Source organism: Hylaeus anthracinus, unplaced genomic scaffold (assembly GCF_026225885.1).
Source record: "Hylaeus anthracinus isolate JK02 unplaced genomic scaffold, UHH_iyHylAnth1.0_haploid 4, whole genome shotgun sequence".
In the NCBI taxonomy this organism is placed as follows: domain Eukaryota; kingdom Metazoa; phylum Arthropoda; class Insecta; order Hymenoptera; family Colletidae; genus Hylaeus; species Hylaeus anthracinus.
This window is the reverse complement of record NW_026535289.1, coordinates 13,126,553-13,146,504: the sequence shown is the minus strand read 5'-3', so window position 1 is coordinate 13,146,504 and position 19,952 is coordinate 13,126,553. Positions and strand designations below refer to the sequence as shown.

General features: G+C 45.7%; 1 protein-coding gene across 14 annotated transcripts in view; it reads left to right on the top strand.

Annotated features, from left to right (window-relative positions):
* The window catches only part of LOC128894470 (potassium voltage-gated channel protein Shaker), a 110,870-nt gene extending 95,877 nt beyond the window's left edge, over positions 1 to 14,993 (top strand). For 10 of the 14 annotated variants that reach the window (XM_054156220.1, XM_054156224.1, XM_054156223.1 and 7 more), the window contains 6 exons: positions 950 to 1,215; positions 2,132 to 2,775; positions 8,410 to 8,539; positions 12,354 to 12,544; positions 14,070 to 14,243; positions 14,541 to 14,993. In XM_054156220.1, coding sequence (XP_054012195.1) covers positions 950 to 1,215; positions 2,132 to 2,775; positions 8,410 to 8,539; positions 12,354 to 12,544; positions 14,070 to 14,236 — 1,398 coding nt within the window. In that variant the 3' untranslated portion in view covers positions 14,237 to 14,243; positions 14,541 to 14,993. Of the gene's footprint in view, positions 1 to 949; positions 1,216 to 2,131; positions 2,776 to 8,219; positions 8,350 to 8,409; positions 8,547 to 12,353; positions 12,545 to 14,069; positions 14,244 to 14,540 lie in introns of those variants that run through there. The other 4 variants (XM_054156221.1, XR_008461558.1, XM_054156232.1 and 1 more) reach the window with 4 other exon arrangements.
* The last annotated feature ends 4,959 nt before the right edge of the window (positions 14,994 to 19,952 follow it).

The following is a 19,952-nucleotide window of genomic DNA, read 5'->3' as shown; positions in this document are numbered from 1 at the left end:
AGCAAAGTTGACGAGAGGTGTCAGGAGGTGATAGGAGATGTCGAGAAGTGTTAGTAGATGTTAGGAGACATTAGGAGATGATAGAAGGTGTCAGGAGGTGTTAGATGTCGAGAAGTGAACAAAAATATAATTGTCTTCAAGTAGACGCAGTATATGCCCCTGTTTGATGGCAACCGAAGTTGGTCAGTTTGTAGCCCTGGTTGCTATATCGTAGGCGCAGAGGTGCCCCTGTTGTGCGACAACCGAAGAAAGGCAGTTGGTTGTCCGGTTGCTATATCGCAGGCGCAGAGGTGCCCCTGGTACGCAGCAACCTATACCGACCTGCTTGTCGGATCGGTTCTCATCTCCTAGGCGCAGAGTTGCCCCTTTCGTGCGGCAACCATTCGTAGCTTTTGTGTCAGTTCGACGGTTGTCATCTCGAAGTTGCCGCGTACTCGATTGCACGACTATGTTGGATAAAATAATATTTAAACAACTAATTGCAGCTGTAATTATATCAAGTCTTACTTTGTTTTTATTAATGCTTTCTGTATATAAGTTTTGTTTTCACTAGAACAGTTGGGAAAGAACGACGTTAACAGAGTTCCGATTTTCGTAGACTTTCCGACATCTAAATAAATAATAAAAACATGTACCGTACATCAATCGCGCGAAGGAAACATATAGGTGCTCGATATCGAATTTCGAGCTTCGAGAAACGAACTACGCAAACGTTCCTAGCTATAAAATGTCCACCCTGAAAATGAGCGGGGACGGCCGTCTATCTGGCATCCGTTAATTCGATTTTGCCGAGGAAATTAGCGAATCGCTGTCGAAAGCTGTTTAAGCTGGGTAAGACGCATCGACCTGGCGCGCCAATTAGTTGGTGACCGGGTGACAAAAGGGGATTACGGGTAAGGATGGGCTGCGGCGCACCAACATAATCGATTATCGGTTTCGATCCCAACAGGTGAGCGGGTTACGGTTTGAGACGCAGCTACGTACGCTGAACCAATTTCCGGACACGCTCCTTGGCGATCCGTCACGGCGGCTCCGATACTTCGATCCGCTTCGCAACGAGTACTTCTTCGATCGGAACCGGCCTTCCTTCGACGCGATACTCTACTACTACCAAAGTGGCGGCAGGCTGCGTCGTCCGGTCAACGTTCCTCTCGATGTCTTTTCCGAAGAGATCAAGTTCTACGAGCTGGGCGAGTTGGCAACCAACAAATTCAGGTACGAAAGCACCGTGTCTAGAACGACGACGATGTTACCACGGCTGGATTCACGATACATCCATGCGGAGCGTCGTAGCACGTTTGCTTTTAAAAATAAGACAAAAAAAAAAAAAAACGATCGAGGCAGAAATGCGCTCGATTCGATTGGCAACGTGCCTTGGATCGTTCATTCGGGAAAGTAGAATGCAAAGAACGGGTAGTAATATCGTGAAATTGTTATTTCATGAGTTTCGTTGTCGCGAAAACAAAAGGGGGGAAAAGGGGGCTAGAGAGTTTCCAATTTTTCCCCGTTTTCATCATCGGCACCGCCTACACCCAGTTATTTTTTTCCTTCGTAGCGATAGGGATCGCGCGATCGACTCGAAGATCTCTCGTTCCTCTCCCTGCTTTTAAAAAACGTACCGTTTGCCGAAAATATTAGGTTGCTACGAAATTAATGTCTCGCGAAATAGCGAACATCTGAAACAGCGGATTTCTCGTCTCGAAACTAGCGCTTTCGGTTTCTACTCGCCGAAATATAGAGGATCGCGTAAAACAAAAAAAGCCTTGACGATATTTTATCCCGCGAAGTAAAATTCAGCTCAGCTGGGAGAGTCAATTTTGAAATTCGATTAAAAAGATATATGTAGTTCGTAGACAGTGACAGACATTATTTTCCTGTCAACCTAATACGTTCGAATGTATACAGGGTGTACCGTAATTCGTGGTACGACTGAAAAGGGGGGGGGGTAGCACCTCGTCGAAAGGTAAGTCAAGATCGTAGACTAAAGTTTATCTTCGAACGAGAATGAACTGTTTTTAAAAATATATTTCTCTTAATTTTCACCCCGACCTCCGACTGTATCATGAATTATGGGATACCTTGTACGGGCTGAAGCAACAGCACAATATTTAAATTGTGAACGAACGCGCAGGGAGGACGAAGGATTCATCAAGGAGGAAGAGAAGCCGCTGCCGGCGGACGAGTTCCAAAGGAAGATCTGGCTGTTGTTCGAGTACCCGGAGAGCTCGCAGGGCGCCCGGGTGGTCGCCATAATATCCGTGTTCGTGATTCTCCTGTCGATTGTGATATTCTGCCTGGAGACCCTGCCCGAGTTCAAACACTACAAGGTCTTCAACACGACGCTGAACGTCACGAAGATCGAGGAGGACGAAGTGCCGGACATTACGGACCCGTTCTTCCTAATAGAGACTATTTGTATCATCTGGTTCACGTTCGAGTTATCGGTGCGCTTCCTCGCCTGTCCAAATAAACTGAACTTCTTCCGTGACGTAATGAACTTCATCGACATCATCGCGATCATTCCTTACTTCATCACGCTCGGCACCGTGATGGCCGAGAATGGGGAGGATTTCGATCTACCTAAGGCGCCGGTAAGCCCGCAGGACAAGAGCACGAACCAGGCCATGTCCCTGGCGATACTCAGGGTCATCAGGCTCGTCAGGGTGTTTCGGATATTCAAGCTATCCAGGCACAGTAAAGGCCTTCAGATCCTCGGCCGTACGCTCAAGGCCTCCATGAGGGAGCTCGGCTTGCTCATCTTTTTCCTCTTCATCGGTGAGTTTCCTTTTGTCCTGTTGCTATCTTCGCTGGCTTTACGATGTTTTACTTGTTCTTCTAACTTATGTTCCTTACGTTCGACGAATCTGTTGTCGACCAAAGTTCTGTGTGACTAGCGGCCGCTTAGAATTATCGAGCTTAGGGAGAAGAAATTTCTCTAGACGGTGTGTGGATAGCTCAATTGGTCCGACCGGAATCGCCCCGGCAAATGAGCGATCAACGTTAGAATCACCGTCCAGCTATTCGATCGGCTAACTCGTTTTCTCCCTATAATTCGAGTCACGTGGCTAAGTCTACGCTACCCATCGAAACGTTTAGGTACATCCGCGCAATTTTCACAGTTCTCGCGCCAAAACAACCCGCGCCCGTACTCGCGTTCTTTTCTTGTTCGTTTATTTCGCGAATCGCGAGGATTTCACTCCGCCGCAGGAAACGTTAACGTTATGAAACTTGGAAATATTCCGTCCGGTTGGTTCCACGGTCGCGCGTGCAAGATGTACCGAAAGTTTTAAACGGTAGCGTAGCTTCGTTCGCACGAAGAGGCGTGCTTTGAACGCGACTTCCGCTTCGATCATGTTTACTTCCACCGAAACTTCAGTCGTGTTTGGCGTCTGGGAACGACAGACGCTCGTTTACCGGTGAACTTTTATATCCTGATGCCGCGGATACGAAGGACGAACGGGAAACCGGAAATCTGCTATTTAATTTACTCGAATCGACGCCGCAACGACAGACGAAACAGGCCACGGTAAAGTCTCCTTAAACGAACAGAAACCCACTGGGGTACAGAGCCGCCTGTGTGTGTGCAAGACGAATTTATCGCCCCTTTCCATGACACATGATTGGTAAATTACAACAAATATACGTTATACGTTATATAATTATTTACATATTAACCCCTGCCGAGCTTTGGCTGCCACCAAATTTTCAGTTGGGTCACTAATAAAATTTCATGTATCTAGAATGTCATTCTCAATAGATATAATTGAAGAATCAGTTAATCGTTCTTGACTCGTTGTAGAAGGTAAATAGTTCTTAATAATTTATCATTTGGAAAAATGCCTTTCTCCGGAACCTACCAAAACAGACAAAATCAAAGACGAATTAAGTTCACCGCGCTGCGTAGCAGTAAATTCAAAGATTTCTTACAACTTCGGATAACTCTATTTTCACTTCGAAAATACCGACAATCGAGACTGTCGATATGTTGCATACTATTTTCAAGCATTAACGATTTTGCACACAACTTTTCGGCAGCTGGACAAGCTAGTTTGAGCTCTCGGTGTGACTGAACGATTCGTTACACCTTAGTCGTAATGCATAGAAAGTACACAAACTCTTGTGGCGATATGGCGCCCGTGTGCGATGCACGACCTGCCAGTGACGGGCAAAACCCTCGGCTTCGAATAAATCTTAAGTTCATTCGTACGTTTGTCTCGTTTCCTCTTTTGAAAATTTTCCAAAATTTTATTCGCTGTTCTTCTCTAACGTTCGATGCCCATCGGCGAACATCAGAAAATATACAAACTTCTGCGACAAACGCACACGAGTTCAGTTCCAAGCTCGCACATGTAAGGAGACTTTACTGTAGTCCGTGTAATCATTGGCTCGCATTTTGTTCTCGAAATCAGGGACGTTACGACGGAACGGAGAACAGCGTCTTCCACCCTCCGAAGTGATTAGGCTATATTCTCCTCGTATATTTCGGCAAGGGGGTGGCCTCCCGCGATCGCACGACAGATTTACTACCCCCCGTTCGTCTATCGATTTTTAATTCAGGTCCCGGCAAAGTTTCCAGCGATGTCCTTGCCAACCTGCTTTCGAACGCGAGTCGAAAACGACACGTTTCAACGGTCCCCGTTGCTCTCGACGCCTTCCGATTGGTAGCAAACGCATCGCTGGATGATTTCGCACCGTTCGATTCGCGGTCGACGATACGAAACGTTCGACCAGAAACGGTAACGCCCGAATGTCTCCTTTATTTGATTTTTCTTTCTTTTTTTTTTTTTTTTTTTTTTTTTTTTTTTTTTTTTTTTTTTTTTTGGACGATACGAACGAATGCTTTCCGACGTCATTTTACTGGTTCCAAAGAATGAATACGATCGCCGACGCGGTACAAAAAGCTTTTCGCGATGCTTGTTGTGATAAGTTTATAGTCTTAATCGTTTGCTTAATGATCTACTTTAAACTTTTAAATGTCTACAATTTGTTGGAAATCTGAATACGTCTGCGAAAAAAAAGAAGCTGTCGGCAAAGAATCACTGTCTCATAACGATCCGTGCGACGCGTCGCACGTAGGCCTGTCGCTCATAGGTTAGATGTTTCGAAAGGGTTCGAGCCACTCTATCGTATAGTCGGCGACGCGATGATGCTGCGACTCTCCGTAACGTAAAACGAATCGGACAACGTTTAGCGAGCCGCGTTCCTCTCGAATGGCAGAAATCTGTGACGCTAGGTGTACATTCGCAAATCATCTTCTTGTAGTCACCGTGCTAGAGACTCGAAGAAAGCCAGTTCGATGTTTGATTTTAAAGTCGGAATATATACTCGCGGTCAGCTTGAGGGCGAAACACGTATTTGTTACAAGATGCGAGAGACGTCGGAATGAATGGCTTTAGGAAGAAACGAAACAGAGAAAAGAGATTCGACGATATCCGTATTCTCGTACGAGTAGATGAGCGAATCTGTGTGTCAGTTTTCCATCGAGCTTGGACGTTCGCGGACGGGAACTGTTTAACGAACGACCAACGAAGGCTATTTCTTTCGGTGACGAGAGTCCGATGAGCGAGGCTCGAACGAAACTGTGGAAAACGACGACGGCAAAGCCGGAAACAACGTCGACAGATTAATTTTTTTTTTTCGCATCGTCTACCACGTATACGCTCGTCCGAGCCATCGAATGAATAAGGAATATGGAACTATGTACCACGTGGAAGTTGTTCGCCGATTGAGGATCGCGGCGAGAAGAAATGAATCGCATGCTGTGCGTAAGGGGCAGCTGGCAACTTTATCGCTACGATACAACCGACCCCTTATTCAAGTCTCGCGCAGGGTTTTTTGGCAGAACATCGCATCACCCAGGTCTGTCAGCCCCCCTACAGCCCAGATTTGGCTCCCTGTGACTTCTGGCTTTTCCCAAAGCTAAAATCGCCGTTGAAAGGGGGGAGATTTCAGACCGTGTGGACAAGATTAAAGAGAACGCGACACGGCAGCCGATGGCGATCCCAAAATGAGGACGTTCAGGACAGTTTGAAACGTGAAGGGGAACGTCGGGATAAGTATGTCAGATCCCAATGGGAGTACTTTGAAGGAGATTAAGGCGCCATTGTCCTAGGTCAGTTACTTTCTTTTCAAATACTAAATAGCTGGATAGTTTTCCGGGTAAAAAAAAAAACCTCGTAAATATCGAATTGAAACTATGAGCACGCGATTCGATTTATAAGGGTATGTGATAAATTGTACATTTTGTTCCTGCTCTTGTTGCTGATTTTCTCGTTGGCTTTCTCGTTTGAAATGAAACTATTGGCGAAAGCGTGTGTGCGTGCGTGTGGGGGAGAGCGAGAGAGAATGCATCCGAGTACAAGCGTTTTTCTTAAAAATTCATTACACGTAGCTTCCGTGTGAAAAAAACCTGAACCGACAAAAGTAAAACACATAGGTAAATCTAGTATTTATCTAGAACTTAGTATTAGTCAGTAAACACAGCAAAACCTAGGTAACTTAGTTTTATCTTTTTAGTTGTTTGATTCTTATCGTTTGTTTTCCAATCTCTGAAATCGTCACATTTTTGTACATTTCCTCATTCGTACTCTTGTAATATATTGCTCGACGTGTTACGGCGAATGTGACGAATGCGGTGATTATGCATAATCCCCGTTCGAGTTGGTAAACGTGATAAATAATGGAACATTTATCAAATTCTTGATGCGTATGCTGCCTACACGGAAATGCTGTCTGAGTAAGTTTGGGGTAGTTGCGATAAATTATGAAATATTTATCAAATTGACGATTTTATATAATCCTCCAACTAGCGATCGGAAGTCCGATAAAATTGTTAATGCGTATGCTGTCCGAGCAGGTTTAGACCTAGTTTTTTGTTGGACGCTATCGCGCGAGCGTCCACCGTGTAAGTTTACGTACATGATATTTTATAATTTCCAACTAAAAATTCAATTAACGGTAAAACAGCATATGCATCAACGAGTTTATCACGTTCCCCGTTACGAGATGATATAAAGTCACCGATAAATTTTCACAAACATTCCATAATTTATCACATTTACCAACTTTAGTGTTAACTCGATGCATAATCCCTAGTTTACTACGTTTACCGTAATAGATACACTATTTGGATACTCCTATGTCGCTAGAAACTAGCTTGCACTCGTTAATTAGCAAAATCCATTTAGCTACACTTTCACCAATGATTTTCGTATCTCTTTTCAGACACTTTCGTTTTCTCGAACTTTTCTCTACATAGTTTCTCGCTTACGAATTATCGCATACATTTATAAATTGACTTTGGTACTTGTAATTTTGATCTTATATTTATAGGTGCTATAATTATATGTATTCCGAAGATTAGTGAAAACACACGAATCGAAACGTAAGTAAACTGCTTGCTCCGAGACTGTCAAATTGTCGTTCCTATGCTCGTACGTGCACGGACGTTCGGAAAAATGGCCGCGAGGTCGCAGTGATAAACGCGCGAACGGCCCACGACGCGTTAACGGCGACCTCGCGACGACTTCGGCGAACGTCGATGTACGAGGTGTCACCTCTGTTAAAACTGTAGAAAGAAAAAAAGAAAAAAAGAAAAAAAAAAGAAAAAAAAGAAACTATTCCGTTTCACCGTATTCGTTCTTTGGAACCACGTAAATTATGCCCTGAACATTTTTCCGTGTCGTCGAGAATAAAGGATATGCTTGAGTGTCCTGTTTCTAGCGGGACATCCCTGCGTAACGACAAGGAACGTAACGAACGAACGAAACAAAACGAAAAGATACACGGAGAAAATAATCGATAAAACAGTCTCTTGGTTAGAGATCGGGAAATCTCCTACCAAGAAGTCTTTCGCTACGTTCGCCGGAAGCTCGCAGCCGTACGATCTAGGTAACCAAAAACCCGAGGGTTCGAGGATCGTCCGTGGCGTGTAGCCGTTTCCAGAGGCGTGGTCCGAGAGTCCAATCATCGGAACGGAACGAACCCGGCGAATCCGTGGATTTCGCACGGTCGGCGGTTACGTGTTTTAAGTACTAACCGGAGACCGGAGAGAGTCATCGATGCGGAGGGAGCAGGTGTGACGAGAAGGTGGATCGGTCGTCGGTCGCGTTCCAGTATCCAGCCTAGGAGAGGAGAGTGGCTTGAACCGACGACCAGAGCTATAGAGGCCGCTAAAATACCGTCTCTTGAACCGTATCTTCCTCTTGTGTGCGTTCCAGGTGTGGTGCTGTTCTCGTCGGCGGTTTACTTCGCGGAGGCGGGCACGCAGGACAGCTTCTTCAAATCGATACCGGAAGCGTTCTGGTGGGCGGTGGTCACGATGACGACCGTGGGCTACGGGGACATGAGGTACAGAGCCACCGGGGGCGTTAAACCCACTGAACCGGTGTTTTCTTCCTTGCATTGCAGGTGTGGTGCTATTCTCATCGGCGGTATACTTCGCGGAGGCCGGCTCCGAGAATTCGTTCTTCAAGTCCATTCCGGACGCGTTCTGGTGGGCCGTTGTCACGATGACGACCGTGGGCTATGGTGACATGACGTATGATGTACTCACTTTCACTTAAGACTCTAGTTAATGCCCGCCAAACAAACGAACACACACCACTTTTATTACTTTTCCCTCGATACTTTACTAACTCTTACTTGGTTACTCGCTCGATTATATTACACGTCTTGCTGACCATTCTTCTTCGCCTTCTCTTCGATCCTACGAAGCACGACATCCTCTTTCTTTCCTTCCTTAATCGCGTCGACACCCTCGTCGTTCAATTTTCATAGAATCGTCGCCACGGTCCTAAACTCCGCTTGATAACCCTTCTCTCCTTCGTTTGTTGCGCTTAATAAGGGGTGATTCCAGTGTAACAGCTTCAAAAATACATACTTGATTCGATCATGATCGCAGTTCTGCGCAGACAGAAATAATTAGCTAGAAAATTGATAAAACGAAGACAAATGACCCGCAACCGAGCTTATCGCTGGCAACTTCTCCTTAATTGAAGTGTATCTTTTTTTCTGGAGGCTGGACAAACGAAAATACTTACTAGACAAACGAAAAACATTACTGGACAAAAGGTGGAAAGACACATTTTTTTAAGGAAACCCTAAAAAAGGTCTATATAGGTGCGTTGACTTCAATTAGCTTGTTTGCGGTGTAACTTTTTTCTGAAAGGTGGACAAATGAAAATTGTGGTTGGACAAACGTGGACAAATCGTGGACAAACGAATGTAATTTGATTTTTATCAAAATTTTCATTTGGGGGTGCTAACATCGCTAAACTCGGCCGGATACGCCTCGTTAAACCGGGCGTTCGCGTTTCACGTCTCATCGTGCGGGCACAGAGACATTATAACATCGACAAGGTAGTTTCGTGGTTCGCGGTAGACCCTCGAGATTCAAGAGCATCCGTCGAGAGAGGTTGGAGATCTCCGGTGTTACAGCCAAAGGGGCTTCTTGAGCAATTGCCTCCTGTAAATCAATAAGTGTCCTCGGGTAACCGGCACGTATACACGGTTCTTGGGAACGCCCCGAGCCAAGAGAACCTACAAGCGTGTTTTAACAAATACAAATACAAATACACGTAACGTTTGAAATCGACGGACGCTCTCGATCCTGTTGCGAGGTAAAAATCGCGCTTTTTCTTTTTCTTAACGAGCCGTATCTCGAGCTCTAGACTCGGAGAAACTTTCGTCGCGCGTACGTGATTTTCCTGAACACACGCGACGTAACGTCGTTGAAATGTAATTAACGACGAGTCTTTGGGTTTTCCCTTTGTTTCGATACGTTCTCGTCGACGACGATGATGTTTCTCTCCGCTGTCTACCGCGAGAGGCCTGTTCCAGTTTCCCTATACGATACACGCAGCCAACTGGACTCCTTTGTCGAGAGACCGGCGTCGCTCGCTTCCTCTATCGAAACCAGGTTCTCGCGTAACCAGCTTTTCCCGTCGAAGCGCGCTTCGAAAGTGTGTCCCACCCTCTACCGCCTACTTAGCCATCGCATCGCGTCGCGTCGCGTCTCGTTACGTCAGTTCCTCGGTTCTCATTACCGCGATTGATCGCAGTTTTGGAAACCCTTCGATCGGCGGGCTTGTTTCTAAGGCATCGTTACGCTCTGATAGCCGTGCAATTTGCCTCGTACCGTCGAGATCCATCGTGAACGCGAATACTTGAAAGCGACACTCGTCGTTTATCGTCTAATTAACTCGATTCGATCGCGACGGTTTCGATATTCGGAACGTTCCCGCGAATCGCGGAAGCGTTCGCTATTCCCTCATCCGCTGCTTTCGATCGATTTGTATATTTTTCAAAAGTAAACAAAAATGTCCGCGGATCGCGGGTTCTCCTTCCTTGATGTTGATTTTGATTTTTTTTTTTTTTTTTTTTTTTTTTTTCTTTCTGTTCGATCTCCCGTGAGTCGAAATTTGACGAAACTGATTGACGAATTACCCGATATCCCGATTTCCACATTTCCGTACTCTCCCGCATCCGATGTATTTGTGCATGCGTTTGATTCGCGATCGAACAGTTAATCCAGCCAGTCCCGAATACGATTTCTTTTTTTTTTTCACTCGACATAGTTCTAAAAGACTTACAGTTAGCGAATAATCTCACTCCCTTGGAAACCACTCCAATTTGCTCTCGGAACGCTGTTGTTATTGCTATCACCATCAGTCATGGATCACAAAGGCCCATAGTACAGTGACACTTGCAGGAATGATCTCTTTTTTTGCAATTAGTTTTAAATAACATCGACTCACCACCAAATAGCTCGCATTTTACTCGCAAATCGAGGTTACTCTCGCCTAGATAGAGCTCACGTTTCGCACGACCAAAGGCCAGAGAGCAGAGAAGAGTCGCACCACCATATTGCTTCTTTTGTTCGCGAACTACTGCTGAATATTATTAATTATGACACAAAAATGCAAAAGTAGAGGAGCTTGCGCATAAGTTTGAACATTTATCTAGCGAAAACGACTATCGAGAGGTCTGAAATTTGCATTGTCGAGACGAAAATAGGACAATACGCAAGCCCTTGCAGTCCCGTGTACGTATACAGTGATGTAGAGCTGTGTGAGTGCGTACGAGCGCATACAAGGCACGGGAGTCCGCTCCCATAACGATGAAAACAGGCGAGACGAATGACTCCCAGAAACGATCGGAAAGTAATCGCGAAGAAATTGGAACGAACGTTGCTCGTTGCGGGGCGGATTCGAAAATCGCGACTCGTTAGTGATTTTGCGAATATCCGTAAGATTCGAAGGCCACGGAAACTGGAGTGGTCGGTCTACCGCGCAACCGAGTTCCGGCGCTTTTCAACTCGATGAAACGCGCTCTGATCGTCTCTGCCCTCTGCGTCGACTCGACGCGCTCGAGAAAGTTGCACCAATCTCCGTCGCTTCGCCAGAATCGCGTTTTTTTTTCCCTCACCGCCCGTAATTGCTCATTAGCGCGAGCGACTTTCGAAAATGACGCGTGCACGGCGAAATTCAGACGTAAGGCTGTCCGTGAATCGCTCGATTCGAACAGCGTTTGCGAACAGCGTTTGCGAACAGCGTTTGCGAACAACGTGCGCTCTCATACGAACGTTGACGAATCAGGAATTAAGCGGCACGTTTCGATCGAAGAGCAGTCTCGTTCGATTTCTTACAGCAACGAGTCTGAGAGAGTCCAGCGAACTGCATGTCGTACCGTTAGAGGGTCCGGTCGAATCTCGGCAACGGAATGGCACGCTTGTTTGGTACGATGCATCGACATAAGAGGATGGAGCCTTTTTTAGAGAGTCACTTTGATCCCCTAGTCTAGCCTAGAGAGCCCGCTTCTGTAAGACCACGCGAATCGCTATAAGTGTACACGGTCCTGCGAACACCTGGTCCACGATAAATAGAGACAAGTTCCACTACAACGTGATATCGAATTGTACGAATTGCAACCCGTCGCACTTGCAACGTCTCTTATCTCGAACGATCTCTCATCACGTTCTCTGCGATCGTGGCTTACTTTGTACGGGATCGAATTGTTTGTTGTGTGCATCGCCACGCGGGTACGTCTGTTCGTTCGAGAATATCGGCGAAACGGTGGTATACGAAGAGCGAAATCCGAACGCGTAAACGTTCCCTGCCCGACGATGTCTAATCTCTATTTGCGACATGGCAAACGCGCGCGGACGGACCGTGTATATCTATAGGAGCCTTCAAGTACCGCATAAGTAGCGCCACACTCGACTCGACACGGCAAACTCACACAAGATAGAAACACCACACCTAGCACCGAGTTTCTAGACGAGGAATGAAGCTATCGACTCTCGGTTCGCCCGGCAAACCGCGAGTCATAGCGTCCATTTCGCTCTGCTTCAGGCCTGTGGGAGTCTGGGGGAAGATCGTTGGCTCCTTGTGCGCGATCGCCGGTGTCCTGACGATCGCCCTGCCCGTTCCCGTCATCGTCTCCAACTTCAACTACTTCTATCACCGTGAGACTGACCAGGAAGAGATGCAGTCGCAGAACTTCAATCACGTGACCAGCTGCCCGTATCTCCCTGGCACTTTAGGTACGAGCCTGCCGCCTGATCCTTTCCCTTTCGATATCGGCACGCGAGCCTCGAATATGCGAACTTTCGGCTCGGGAATTAAACGAGAATTAAACGAGAATTAAACGTGAATTAAACGTACACCCTAGTGGGAGATTTTAACACGTTGACTGCCAGACGAACTCGAAAATTTCTGCTAGGTTATTATTTAAACTGTCGAAGACTACGTAATAAAATCGTGGTATTTATTATTGTAACTTGGTAAAAATCGAGGAATTTTATTTAAGTTCATCTAGTTTATTTTCTTCGGTGCTTAACTCTCGGCGTTAATTTCTTTAGTTCTTCGATGAAAAGCACCGTCCTAACCGAGATATGTATTGTTACGTTACAATTGTCTCACCGATACGGCTTTCATCGACTGCGTTTTTTCCTCGGCATCTCTTTCTCTTTCACTCTCTGTCCTTTTCTACTCCAAATGTAAACACCGCGATGTTTGGGTACCGATTTTCTTTCGCTTATCCAGTCTCCATCTGGCTGTGAACGTGTTGAACGACCTCGAAAGTGTACCGAAATTCAAGGGAATCGAAAGTATCGAAACGGTAGTAGAACGTTCGCAAGGTAAAATTGGGAATACTTTTCCGGTAAGTACGATAGAAATAAGAATAGAAGAGAGGGATCGCGCGTGACATCAGTCCTCGACGGTCGCCGCGAGTACTCGAGGCGTGGTCACATTTTCAAGCCGACTTGCCGAGCAAATCCCGACACGAGTATGTACCGATATCGCATGTCTACGCCTCTGCTGAAACGGTAGTTTACCGTGGCTCTAATCCGCTTATGCGCGAACCAAGCGACCGTTCGATTATTCACGCCTTCCTCCGCGAACGTCGACGACTCGCGTACCTTTGTCGAGACGCTGACAACGATTACCAATTGACGCGTGACAAACGCGCGCTAACCAACGGCAGATACAGGGTGTCCCAAAAATGTTGGAGGTGGTTCGGGAGGTGATTTGAAACAAGTTTTTCCTTAGCGAAAATGTTATCCGAGGCTTCGTTAAGGAGATATCAACACGTTGACTGCCAAACGAATATTCTTGAAAATTTCTGCTAAGATTAAATATCATTTAGACTATCAGAGTCTAGGTAATGAAATATTTATCGTGGTATTTAATTTTGTAACCATATCGAAATTCATGAATTTCATTTAGATTCATCCGCTGTGACGTCTAACTTTCAGAATGAATCTTTCTAGTTTCTTGAGTGAAAAACACTGTCACCCGTATATGGGTGACATGGCGATCAACGTGTTTAACAGAAAACAGTTAATATTTCCTTAACGAAGCCTTCAGAAAACATTTTCGCCAAGGAAAAAGTTGTTTCAGATCACCTCCTGAACCACTATTTTCAAGGACTTTCAACATTTTTGATACACCCTGTACTCTTCCGCGAGACGACGACTCGATCCACCGAGACTTGTAACGTAGCCTCGGGTCGCGGTCGTCGAATTTCGAAAGCTGTCCAACGTTTGTCCACGGTCTGGTTCGCAGGTCAACATTTAAAGAAGAGCTCGATGTCGGAATCGTCGTCGGACATAATGGAGCTGGAAGAGGGCATACTGCTCACTCATCCGGAGATTACGAAGAAGCCCAACTGCAACCCTCGCCATAATAACAATATTAATCCAGCCTGTATGAGCATCGAGACTGACGTCTGACTACTAGGTAGATATTTATTTTCGAAACTTGCTACCGAGTATTCTCGCTGCGAAAATTCAACGCTGTTCCTTTTGCATTTCCCTTTTTTTTTCTTTTTTTTTTTTTTCGTCCAGGTCCGTTTGAAAACTTCTTTTCAGGTGGCCGGTTCTTCAAAACGATCGTCGCGGACGATCCGCGCGAAGATCGATGAATTATAGAACGGGCGAGATAAGACGCGTCGATGTAATTATTCGTTCGAGTGGACGAACATTTCGGTAAAAGCGATGGTTGTAGCGCGACTGATGTCAGTTTCTGTGATTCCAGTGAAGGAGACTGTGGCAACGTGGTGGCCAGTGCTGGAGCGGTTGTCGAAGAACAGCTGCAGCTCCCTGCGATGCCTGACGTAGGCCTCCTTCACACGTCGTCGTAGTCGTGCTAGCTGCGAGTGCTAGCGATATAACGCGTGTACGCGTGCGCGCTGGCCGTTGGATCGCGCACGCCTGTGCGAGCGCGCGCGCGCTCGCGCCCTCTGTCCATAGTCTGTCAATACGAGGGGTGCTTCCAATCCATTATTACACGTCAACGAGATTGAAAGAGACGGGATCGTTGGCTCCACGTCGTTGACGAAAACGTGGAAACGAAAAATGTTTGGGGAACGATGGTGAAAGTTATCGCGTAACGATAAATGTAAAAAAAAAAAAAAAATAAGTATAGCGATAAGGGCAAAGGAGAGAGCAGAGGTAGAGGAGGAGAGAGAGAGGGAGAGAGAGAGAGAGAGAAAGAAAGAGAGATAGAGGGGTGGCGATAGCTTCGATGAAAAGCAAAAATAAGACAGCCGCTTCGGAGGTGTTTACGGTACACACGCACCCCACGTAGGGACCTACGTGTTAATAGGGGGGATGGAGCGGAAGTAATAATTCTCGCGCGTCCAACCCCCACACCACCGACTCCAGTGTTCACTACAAATGATAACAAATAAATAAAAAAAAAAAAAATGTAACAAATAAACGAAAGGGAAGAGAGTTGAATCGCAGCGGCTTCGCGAGGGAGAAAAAAAAAATGAAACAAAAAAAAAAAGTAATAATAACGAACGATCGTCGTCAAATCCCCCCTCCCTGACGACGTTATTCGCGCGAGTCGGCAAACACGGCACTCGGTCGGCGACAGGGGGAACCGACCGGCGACGAAACCAGGGAAATCGTAAGAGATAATACTAATTAATTATTATCGATATAATTAATCGAGTACACGTAGGCAAAGGTATGACGTAAACGACGTTCGTCGTAACGATAATATCGACAACTCTTCGCGAATACGGACGAAGCCACGATCGAGCGGAAGAGAGGACGACGAAGACGAGAGAGAGAGAGCGACAGAGAAGAGAACCGAAGGGAAACTGCGATTGCGCTCGTGGCGAGAAGACCGACTTCCAAAGACACCTGTAGGCGTTACGTACGGAGAACGGCTACGGATACGTGCGTGTCTTGCAGCGGAGAAAACTCTTCCTTTTTTTCTTTTTTTTTCCACCGTGGATAACCGCTAGAAGTAAGCCGGCATCGACGTATCTTTTTAAAACGCTAGACGATTGGAATACAATTCGTTTCTCGGAGCGTAACACCGCACCTCTAATTACACGCAAACAAACACAAACAGATATATATATATATATATATATATATATATATATATATATATATATACACACGCATGGCTCTTGTTACGTAGGCAAGCATCGGCGAACGCGGTATGCCACCACTGACGTTTGTTACGATACTTGGAAATATTCTACTCGGAGCAACGTCGATCCCTCGACCGTGCAGAATGTCGGGGAGTCGAATGGAAACGCGATAAAGAGAAGATACTCGGTTCGAAAAATTCCACGAATCGCGCCGACGATGTCTAATTAAGATTTACGACGGAGAGGACTCCCCTGTTCCACACGATCGAGACACCAACGTCGACCGAGATCCGAGGTACGAGCTCCGGAACCGGAAGCGAGGAAAGCAGCTAGTCGAGAAGTTTTCCTTGCCGCGTCATCCTGATTCCGCGAGACTCGAACGAGCAACTCGAGGTCGCAGCAGATCGGCGCGAACGGTGCGACAAGCTTGCAATAGCGCGCTGACTGACAGCCACGGATCACGCTCGGAAGTCACGTGACTTACCCTCCTATTGTCCAATCCGATATTTGGCGTAGAAGAGGGAGTCGAGTAGCAGCGAACGCAGTGCCACGCGGAGACTCGGCGAGATTTAGCCGCGCGAAGGACCCTTACGGCGCGTCAAACGGAAAAGCAAAGGTAGCGAACGAACCGATTTGCGGCCAAGATAGAGGAAAAGAGGCGCGGGTCGAGACGCTCGAGAAACGTTCGAGTGAACGATCATTTTTGTTGTCGCCATGATTCGCGCGTTAACCGGCGGGAGCCTAAGGTGTCGCGAGTCAGAAGGCCAGGAGAATCTTTAGTTTAGGCGTCCAAAAATGTCGCGTGCCGTCTCGGGTTACCTGAAACAAGGAATACCCGAACAATTTATCCATCGTGTTTGTTTCGGAATCCGTTACGAGACGAAGAACTTCATTCTTCGGTGTAACGTGTTTGATACGAAGCCAAAAAATTAACGAATTACTGTTAGGATTACTATTAGACAAAATTTTGGTCTCCTAGGGAACTCGACGAGTATCGAATAGTCTGACAATCACCCTATCGAATATATTTAGCGTATTTAATTAAATTAGACGAAATTATTGATTCGCGGACTTGGAATAAATTTAAATTACCACTCGATTCGATCGACGTTTGAAATCGTGAACGACACGAATTGCTTGGAGAGGAACGACGCGAGATTAGATCGTTCGGACGACAGGTATCGAGACACCGGAAACTATTTTCTCGCCCTTCTGACTCGCGGTCCGTCGACTGGGTCACGATTATTTTTGAAACAGCGGGAAGAGAGGGGGGGACGTCGCATATTTTGTTCTCTTCCACTCGCGAGACACCCTTTTTTCCACTAACGGTTGAGAACGATCACGACACGCGTCGACTGATCGGGAAAAAGAGCTAATTTTCGCACCCTTTCGGCCGAGCGTCCAGTAGAATAAGCGAATTATTAGTTATAGAATTAGTCGTACGCGCGTTACAATTTTAGCGAATCGTATACGTCTTTGAAACCGTGACGAACGAGTTTGCACGACGAATGCCAACGCGAAGCAGTATTTTAAAGCGTTACCTACGTATTTTTAAACACCAGACTACTTTTAAAGTAACGATAACGAGAAAAAAAAAAAAGTGATCGCCGAAAGGGTGAACGGCCGACAAAAGAAGAAACGTACGGTTAAGGGGGACCTTTCACTTCGAATCTTCGCGTTTCTTTGCCTTGCTTGGCAGACTGCGCGAGGTCGAGATTATTATCTTTTTTTTTTTTTTTTATCATTCTTTCTTTCTTTCTTTCTTTTCTGCATTTTGCGCGAAGGCAGAAGAGCGCGGCAGACGTGTACAGGGTCCGAAGAAGAACGCAGAGAGAATAGGAGAGGAGGAAATCGGTACGACGATGCTCGGATAAGCAATTTTCTGTTGCGTCTCGAGTTGATGGCAAAACGAATTGGCAGGCCAATCGATCCCCCGGACGTGGAAGTACCGCGCTTTCCCTATCTCTTCGCTGTCATCTCAATGTTTCGCCTCTTTCCTGGCGGGAGAAAGCGCAATTCCAAATCGCCAAGACTGCCATTTCACCATTCTCAGTAAAATAAAACGGAAATTAAACGAGAACTAAAGAAGTAACGACGTCGCGTAAACGATACGTCCACGATCATTTCGAAGTAACGTCGTCCGTGCTCGAACACTTTCCGATCGGATCCGTCGTGCAATGGGCCAATCGCTCGGGATCGAGAAGTTCCCGTTGAAGTCGTCGTGAACCGTGACGATCGCCCTCGGTTACCGCTCGACGAAAGCGGTCGCGCCCGTCCACTCGTCGCGTCGAATTTTTTTCCGCTGGAACGCTCGAGAGAGGCTGAACCGTATTTTCTTTTTTCTTTTTTTTCTTTTTTTTTTTCATGTTTTTCGTCAACTTCGAAGCGCGCGAGACTCGATCGTCACGGTTTGGTCGAGTCGGTCGCGCGCGACTCCGTGGTTTTCCCACCGGCGGAACTTTTCGGCCGCCGTTGTACCGGCACCCAAGGTCCGCGGGAAGACGCCGTTCGTTCGAACAACGGAGCGATCGAAACGCGATCCGCACGCATTCCCACGGATAACCGACTACGATGAACAAAGGAAGTCTGACGTTAATAGTGAGAACGATATTAAAAAAGAGGAAAAAATATTGCAAAAAACATTAGCGGTTATTCGAGAAAACGAGACAAACGAATATAAAACGTGACGCGCGGTGGGCGGAAACTTAAACGAACAAATCGAATAAGATGCAAGCAAACGAAGAAGAAGAAGAAGAAGAAAAAAAAAACAAAAAATATAAAAGCGATTCCATTATTCAATTTATTAGGTCTTAGACGCGAGTTTTATCGAAGGGATATATCTCATCTACCTTTTATTAGACGAAGCGAGCAAAGGCAAGAAGAAGCGAAACTTTGATACCGTGGCGAATCGAAGAACGAGTGGAAGAAAGCATAATTGCGCGTGTGTTTTGTAAGAGAAAATCGGAGAGAATGAGGCTTTGTGAATGCGCGACGTACGGGTGCGTGTAGCAGTGCGTGTGCGGGAAAATGTGGAGATGATGAAAGATCGTGGGGGCGAGTGTGGTACCAGGAGAGCGAGACAGGTAACAAAACAATAATTATACTGAGATTTATGTTACGCGCCTTTATTACGAGTACTTGAACTTTTCGCCTCGCTACTTTAGTTAGTGGAAGGAAAAAAAAATTTTAACAAAGCGCATCAAACTACCAGCCTAGCTAATTCCGCGAGGAGAATTAAAAATGAAAAAAAACGCAAAACAATTTCGCAGAGGATAAATTTATTACTATTAACAAAAAAAAAAAATTAGTGCTACTATTAAAAAAAAAAAAAATGATCTATTAACTAAAACCTACTACTATTACTACAACTACTACTACCACTACTATTACTATTACCACTAATACTGCTACTGCTACTGCTACTACAACTACTATTACTACAACAACAACAACTACTACTACTACTACTACCACTACTATTACTATTACTATACTACTACTACTACTACTACTACTACTACTACTACCGCTACTACCGCTATCCGCAGATACTATCATCACTGCAATTACACCCTCTATTGTCACTTCAGTAATTTTACCACACGAAACAAAAAAAGAAAACGACGACTAAACTCCTACCACCCACCACCATCGCTACTCCTACTACTATTATTCTACTCTACTACTATTGTATATTACTATCACTACCGACAGTAGTGCGTAATCGTTACTTTCGTTATTATTATTATCTACGTCTACTACTACTATTGCTGCTGCTGCTGCTGCTGATATTACTACTACTACTGTTACTACCGCTATTACTACTACTATTATTACTAATACCGAGTACTAAATACAACCTACAAACTACTGTTTACTACCGAGCTAAAGCGAAGAGAAACAAAACAAAACAAAACAAAAAAAAAAGAAGATATACAATGACAAAACACGCTACGGTGGAAGCATTTAGATAACGAGAGGCGGGAAACTACTCTGTTAGACGGTCGTAGCTGTTAGAGGTATCGAAAAATAGAGAGTAGGTAGGGTAGTTGGTAGCG